The following is a 7925-nucleotide window of genomic DNA, read 5'->3' as shown; positions in this document are numbered from 1 at the left end:
ATGGCGATTTCAGATCCGGGTCTACCGCTTTTACCCTGGTAGCGGAAGCGATTGTGGAGCCCAGCGGAAGCGGCGGTTGTCAGTGGAGACGCGGGCCGGCAGGGCTCGTTCTTTCTCCCGCCTGAGGATGCGGGCTCTCCCCTCTCCCGGCTGGAGACTCCGGCAGCTGCTCTGGGTGACCTGGCTGAGCGGGAGTCTCCTGGCAGGTGAGGGCACCGGGGAGAGGCCACCTAGCGGGCCGGCCTGAGGTAACCAGGGTGATCCGTCAGCCCGGCTCGCTCTTGCTCCCCTTCGCCACCGCCCGGGGTGTGTGTCCGAGTCCGTGCCCACCATTCCTGGGGCTGACCCAGGTTTTCGGGCCACGGTGCTGGTACCAGCTCTCTCCCGCCGCTCTGTGCCGGGGAGGAGGGTCGCACAGCGCCTCTGCCGGCCCCAGGCTGGCTCCCTTCTTGCCTGCTCCTGTACGCTGCACCGTGGCCCCCTGGGGTAAAGGGGCAGGAGGAGGGGACGGGACACGTTCGTTTTCCAAAAAGAAAAGGAGTACTTGTGGCACCTTAGAGACTAACCAATTTATTTGAGCATGAGCTTTCGTGAGCTACAGCTCACTTCATCGGATGCATACCGTGGAAACTGCAGCAGACTTTATATATACACAGAGAATATGAAACAATACCTCCTCCCACCCCACTGTCCTGCATACACAGAGAATATGAAACAATACCTCCTCCCACCCCACTGTCCTGCTGTACCAGCAGGACAGTGGGGTGGGAGGAGGTATTGTTTCATATTCTCTGTGTATATATAAAGTCTGCTGCAGTTTCCACGGTATGCATCCGATGAAGTGAGCTGTAGCTCACGAAAGCTCATGCTCAAATAAATTGGTTAGTCTCTAAGGTGCCACAAGTACTCCTTTTCTTTTTGTGAATACAGACTAACACGGCTGTTACTCTGAAACCGTTCGTTTTCCAGTTGCCCTCTGCTTGGATGTAGGAGCTCGTCTGTGTGGGGCTCTTCCCTGATGTCAGGTAGGGCTCCCTAAGTGTCAAAAGCGATAGACCTCTAAGAGCAGGACATATTGGCCGTGGTGGTTATCGCTCTGTTCTCCTTCCTCTGACCCTCACTTCCATGAAAACTGCTGATCCCTTCTAAAAAAAACCAAAACAAAAACATAGCCTGAAAGAAACCAAAGCTACAGCTGAACGCAAGTGCTAAATATTGTTACTTTTATAGGAGCAGTAGTAGAGGAAAATGCTGACCCACTGTCTGAAACTGCCCTACCTCTTAGCACAGAAGGTGGTTCTGCCATTACTGGAGAGCCCCAGGAGCCAGTGCAGTACAAGACGGCAGAAATTGCTGATGCCATGCTGGGTAGTGGGATTCCTGCTGATCGGTCTGTGGTGCTGTCAGTTATTCCAGGAGAAGCAAGGGACAGACGCATGTCTGAATTTGGTATTGGCACCTGCGATGCAGGGGCAGAAGATGCTGAATGTAGTGTGGGGACTAGTCTTGCTTCTCACTTATCACAGCCTGGTTCACATGTTCAGGAACAAACAGGGGACTCTAATGTAGTGCTAGAGGCTGTACCTACTTCACCAGCTGAGGAATCTAATAGCACGGACAACGTAAAAACTCCCAAAGTGAACTGTGAGGAAAGAAATATTACCGGGATCAGAAACTTCACGCTACAAATCCTGAATGTTTCGCAAGTAAGTAGGAAATCATTCTGTTTGCTACGTTCTATGTTTATTTTGATAGCTGGGTAGGTGTTACACAAATAGAGTTTTTACGCAAATGCTACATATATAATCCGTCCTGTACTTGCCCTTGTGAGTTTTGTGGCACAAAAAGGATAACTTAAAACAAATGGTCCTCTCAAGGATTGAACTCACAATCCTGGGTTTAACAGGCCAGTGCTCAAACCACTGTTTAGTGTGCTGGTCGGGGGGAGCTAGCATATAGGGCAGTGCACTTTCCATATTGTTTTGAAATACAGAAATAGCAGGATATTCAATTCCACTATGTACCATGCCTATGTTCCCCAAGTCTAAAGGGCTACCTGTACCCATCGTGACTTGTGCCAGCTTCCCTGCAGCTCTTTTTTCTTTAAACCAATTTCCTTCTCTTAGGAATGCTTTGTAGCACTTGTTTCCACTAAATTCTAATTTAGGTGGCTTTACTTAAAAACAGGTTTCTTAAAAGAGAGGTTAGAAAATAAAACAAAAACAGATTTCAGAGAAATACTACTATGAATTACAGCTGGTAGGAAAATGGAAACTTTTCACAAATTTTGGTTGAAATTTCATTTTTGACATTTCTGACCAGCTCTACTAAGTATGGAAAATAACGGAGACACCTTTTAAAAGTCCTTCAACTGACCCATAGTGTAAAAAGCAACTTGTCTTGTTAGAATCTCATCAAGGCATTCTTGTTCCCAGGAGCTACAGCAAGTCTCTTTCCCCTTTGTTAGCTCCCAGCTTTGTCTTAAAGACTGGTTTAAGTATTTGAGATATTACATCACTCCAGACCAAACTATAGGGTAGCAGAACCAGTTTGAGTCTGGTTCATACAACAGAAGTTTCTCTCTGTTCCCCCAAATGCTGGGGAGATAAAGGGAATCAGAAGGGAGAATGGGCCTGGGCACAGTTTATTTGAATAAGTTTAGTTTACCAGGTCCTTGCTTGTTTCCTTCCTACCCTTCCACAAGCCATCCCTGCCTGTGATTCCCCAGCCTGATCAGCTCTCTGTCCTGTGATCAAATAATTTCCTTTCATACCCTTGTTCATCTCCCACTTTCTCTTCTGGCCCTTCACTTGTCTTGTTTCAGGAACAGCTCCACTACCTTTTTATCCCACAAATTAGCTTCTTGGCCTTGTTAAGGCTTGGAATTCCCCTATTAGAGAAGAAATGAAGTGGTGGATCTCCTAACTTTCCCTTCAGAGCTGTCAGTCCCACTTCCTGACAAACAGGATTCAGCTCGTACATCACACATCTGCAGCCAGGGAGTAGGGCCTCTTAGGTAAGAGAGGAAAGAAAGTAAAAAGGACATTTTTTCATAGTAATTATGTACTATACTACCAAAGTATTATTTGTCTACCAAGGAGATTTTTACATTTGAAAAATGTAGTTAGGATTAAAATCAGTCTGACTACATTTTGTTCGTTGAATGTTCATGTACTGTTGAAATACTGCTAAAAACAGACTTCTGGCTGAAATGCCAACTCAAATTTGCTTATGATGGGTACTACAGTGTTCTCCTGAAATTAATCTGTTACCAGAGTATTATGCAATGATATGTAATAGAACCCTTTAAAATATTTAATTGGTTTCTCCTTTTTAAATCAGCATGTTTTCTTTCACAGGACCTGATGGAGTTTTTAAACCCAAACAGCAGTGATTGTACATTAGTCTTGTTTTATACACCCTGGTGTCGCTTCTCTGCCAATCTGGCCCCTCATTTTAATTCTTTGCCCCGAGCATTTCCAACTCTAAACTTCCTGGCATTGGATGCATCTCAGCATAGCAGGTAACTTGCAATAAATACACTTCACCTTATAAAGCTTCACATGCTACAGTGTTAGCACTTTGTTTTTGATTCTGACAAACCTTATGCTTTTAAAATGTATTGATGAAGTAATACGTACTCCCTGAGTAAATTAGAGTTCTCTGCCCCTCTGAGTCTGCCTTTACTTCCTTTAGCTTTTCTTCAGTCAATTTTCTCCCTCACTTATCTTTTAACAATGAAGTTAATATTTTCTTAAATGTTCAAATGAACATCTTTCTCTTCAAGATGAGGGATTAATAGCACTGGCTAAAATTTGACCTAGTGTAGATTGATGCCGGGCTCTGCTAATTCACCTACATTTTGACATGCAAATTCACTTCTGGGTTTCTTTTGAGCAGAGACTGTAAAATATGCTACATCCTTTTCTCTGACCACCTCACAGTGCATCCTCAAAGGACAAGAATAAGACCCTTGTGCCCTAAAACAGGATTGAAACATGGGCCTCCAGAATGAAAGTTAATGCACTAACCTGCTGCAGAATTTTGTATTGCCTAAATTCACTAGTGAAACATTCCCTAATGCCATAAGAAAATAGTTGTGCCCTTGTTCTTGTTATTGAGTTAAATTTAATGTTAACTTAGTAAAGCAGACTTTTCCTTCTTCTATTGCGACCTCATTTCTTACCTACTTATTTCCTTCAGTTTATCAACCAGATTTGGAACTGTGGCTGTTCCTAATATCCTTCTTTTCCAAGGAGCCAAACCCATGGCCAGATTTAACCATACAGACCGAACCCTGGAAATGCTGAAAGCATTCATTTTTAATCAGACGGGTATGTAGGCTAAACTTGATGCAGAGCTATGAAAGTCAGGTATAGCCTCAAATTGACTTCTCCCCTTTTTTTTAAGAGGCTATATTAGGGCCCCCTAGAGCCTTCCTGCTGCCAGGAACAGAGCCTTAGGAAGTTACTATTCAGTCACCATTGCACTGAGTGGAATTTCAACACAAGGTAGACGCAAACAGCCCAGCTATCTAGAGCTGGTTTGGTGGGGGGAGACTTGGAGGTCAGGCAGAGAGTGTAAGTAGGAAGATCCAGCACTTCCCCACTCCTGAAGTCCTGGATTAATTTGGAATATTGCTGGACAGTTATTAGCACTGCCCTTATCCCCACATTCCAGGATGGGAAGGGATCAGACTCCTATGTCCCATTGCTGTAGGGCAGGCAACAGGTAGGGGACATGGCAGCCTCAGCTCTTATGCTGGTGGGGAGATAGGAGCACAGAGAGCCCTGAATAGTTTTCCTGTTGCTGGGAATCAGCTGTCCAGGCTCTGAACTCCATGGGCTGAGTTTACCCAGCTCCCTTCTCTTGTCCCACAGTATAATTAGCCTTCTGAGAGTAGAAGAAAGAACATGCACTAGTATTGTGACAGATTAATGGAAGGGACTGTTAAATCGTTATTAACGCAGGATTATCTTTACTGTTGTTGTAGATTCCCTGACTGGTACTTTTACCAAAGATTACATTGGGAATGGGGAGAATAAAACTCTCCTAATGACACAGTACTAAGGAAATACATATTAGGATACTTTGACAGTTTGAAAATGGAAAACTGACTTTTAGCATAGGTCACTGAAAACAGATCTGTGCTGCTCTAATGTCTAAAACTCATGAGCAGATGCCCCGAGATATATAGTAAAATCCATGGGACTATATGAACCAGAGTTATATTAAGTCCTGTAGCACAAGCTGCTTAATTTGGAGATGAGAATACAGTTCCTACAATGAACTAATCACCATAGATTTAAAAAATGGCTATTGCTAGCAGCTTTTATCACTGGTTTCTTCTTTCAGGAATAGAAGCTAAGAATGATGTGGTGGTGACTGAGGAAGACCGAGCAGGCCCTCTACCTAGTGTCCTGACAAAAGGAATAGATTGGTTACTTTTATTCTCTTTATTGTTTCTGGTTAGTTTTATTATGTATGCTACCATTCGGACTGAGAGCATTCGCTGGCTAATACCGGGACAAGAGCAGGAGCATCAGGAATAAGTCGAGATAATGACATGAGAACATACTTCATGCCTACAGATAAAGCAGGAATTTATATGAACTGAAATTGCATAAACTTGTACAGTGAATTAGATGGCTGTAATTTATAATCTTATTAGTTAAAAATCTGTTTTGTTCATTAACTACTGTATGTGTAAAGTCAAACTGCTGGTAATTAAGTAAACCAATACAGAAAGGTTCAGCAGAAGAGTTTTTATTTATTTAGGAAGTAGTAACAGGTTTACAAATCCTTGCTATGTAAATATCAGAAAACAGTAATTATTATGAAGATTGTTTTTTAATAAACTGGTGTGAATCACTTTTTTTAGGAATAATGTTAATTTGTTGCAAAATTTTACTTTGAACTTGTAGTAATCAGTAGAATCATACAGTGGTGCCCTGAAATATTGCAGATGATCTTTAGAGGGAAAGTAAAAGTTCTACAGCCAGCAGTACTGCTTTGGTAGCAGTAATATACAACCACTTTCATTATTTTGGAATTGAGAGATCTCAGCCCTTTTAATGTGTTTTTCCTTTTCAAGACTTATGGCTGTGCAAATTAAAACTACACATACATGGATAGATGCTGTGTATTGTAGAAAACTACAGAAATTACTAGTAATAGGTGTAGACCTACATGGAAGATGTCCATGTTTTGGCTTCTCCCTTCCTGCAATAATAAATAATAAGGTTAAAGGATATATGTCCTTAAGTAAAGGCATCCAGCATTTTAAACAAGTTCACTAAACCAATTCAAGTTGGTATTTTTCACTAAGACAAGACACAGTAACACAAAGGGAAAAGATTACAGTAGAGCCTCAGCGTTACGAACACCAGAGTTACGAACTGACCAGTCAACCACACGCTTCAATTGGAACCAGAAGTACGCAATCAGGCAGCCCAGACCAAAAAAAAAAAAAAAAAGGCAAAATAAAAAGGCAAATACTGTACAGTCCTGTGTTAAATGTAAACGACTAAAAAAAAAAAATAAAGGGAAAGTTAAAAAAAATTAGACAAGGTAAGGAAACTGTTTCTGTGCTTTTCATTTAAATTAAAATAGTTAAAAGCAGCATTTTTCTTCTGTAAAGTTTCAAAGCTGTATTATGTCAACGTTCATTTGTAAAATTTTGAAAGAACAACCATAATGTTTTGTTCAGAGTTATGAACTTCCTTTCCTGAGGTGTTTATAACTCTGAGGTTCTGCTGTATTTTTAATACGGTTTTTAAATTGTTTAGTAATATATTTCACTGATATATTAAGAGTAGTTATTTCTCCCATCTGATATTTTAATGGTTCCTACTAGAGGAAAGACCACTTCCAAAGGAATTTAGTACTGATGTTTGGGGTTTGAGAGAAGTGTGTTTTGCACTTGCTGGTTAAGTTTAGCAACAATAAAAATCTTGTTTTGCAGCTCTAGGGAGGGTGACCATCAATGATCCCTCTAATTTCTGACAGGCCGTGTGCACAAAAAATTTCTTCTGTACAAATTGTTGTGCGCATGGTGTTTCGCCATGTGTGCGGGGTTTAGGATCTGTGTGTGCGTGCACACGTGCACAGCTTAGAGGGAATAGTGGTGACCATGTATTACATTTGGACCTGAGGCTGGATGGTGTTTGATATCCTTTACTGTGCACTGTGTGGGATCTGCCTTTCCTTTCTAAGGATTATGTAGAAAACTCATTTTATTGTGTATTAATTCTTCCTTGCTGCCCTATACAGTTAAACTTCACTTACTACTTGTTTTTCTACAGCAGGATTTTAATGTAAGTTTTGAGGTCAGAACTAACTTCCTTTCCTCTAGATACTGATTTCTCGCAGGACTAAAAATAGCCATTCAGAATTCCATGCAACTTAAAGTACTGATCTCCCATCTAAATAAGCAGGACCAGTCAACTCATGAGGCTTGTTTGTATTTACATAAATCTTTGTTAATTGTTAGTTTGAAAGCCTCAGCTGCTGAGTGTGTAAATAATTGATAAGCTTACTCTAATTATGACTTTTAGTACTAATAATCTGATTTTATTAATGTTGAGGCTCTAGAATAAGATACAGTTTAGCTTTAGACATACAGGGCCAGATTCTCAGCTGGTGTAAACATGTGTACCTCCATTGCCTTCAATAGAGCAATGCTGATTTACATCAGCTGAGGATCTGGCTCACTTTTCATTTCCCTTTTGGCTTGCTTTATTCCTTGCATGGTTAATGGAGATCTGTAGAATACTCTTGAAATTGTTCCATTTCTGCAAAAGACTAAAGATAGATTTTCCTTAAGAACCTACACAATTTTATACTACATTGGGCTGTATTTACCCTCCTGGATGTTGGCACATGGCTGTGTATTTAAAACAGCCTATGAAGTTTTGTTTACGAAT

At 41.2% G+C, this 7925-nt stretch overlaps 1 protein-coding gene across 3 annotated transcripts; it reads left to right on the top strand.

Moving 5' to 3' along the window:
• Nucleotides 1–45: 45 nt before the first annotated feature.
• Nucleotides 46–6815, top strand: TXNDC15 (thioredoxin domain containing 15). 3 transcript variants are annotated; one of them, XM_077824991.1, is made up of 5 exons: nt 46–206; nt 1231–1706; nt 3360–3523; nt 4204–4334; nt 5356–6814. In XM_077824991.1, the coding sequence occupies exons 1-5, from the start codon at nt 128–130 to the stop codon at nt 5550–5552; spliced, it is 1047 nt and encodes a 348-aa protein (XP_077681117.1). In that variant the 5' UTR covers nt 46–127; the 3' UTR covers nt 5553–6814. The 3 variants fall into 3 exon arrangements, with proteins under 3 accessions (XP_077681117.1, XP_077681119.1, XP_077681118.1); XM_077824993.1 differs by having other exon boundaries at nt 146–248; XM_077824992.1 differs by lacking the exon at nt 46–206 and adding an exon at nt 940–1025 and having other exon boundaries at nt 5356–6815.
• The last annotated feature ends 1110 nt before the right edge of the window (nt 6816–7925 follow it).

Source organism: Eretmochelys imbricata, chromosome 8 (assembly GCF_965152235.1).
Source record: "Eretmochelys imbricata isolate rEreImb1 chromosome 8, rEreImb1.hap1, whole genome shotgun sequence".
Lineage (NCBI taxonomy): Eukaryota > Metazoa > Chordata > Testudines > Cheloniidae > Eretmochelys > Eretmochelys imbricata.
Note: the sequence above shows the minus strand (reverse complement) of the source record. Positions and strands in the feature narration are given on the sequence as shown.

Coding starts and splice junctions, on each gene's coding strand:
- TXNDC15 (XM_077824991.1), top strand. CDS start 128: ATGCGGGCTCTCCCCTCTCCCGGCTGGAGACTCCGGCAGCTGCTCTGG. Junction 207..1,230: donor GAGCGGGAGTCTCCTGGCAG/GTGAGGGCACCG, acceptor TTACTTTTATAG/GAGCAGTAGTAGAGGAAAAT. Junction 1,707..3,359: donor AAATCCTGAATGTTTCGCAA/GTAAGTAGGAAA, acceptor TTTCTTTCACAG/GACCTGATGGAGTTTTTAAA.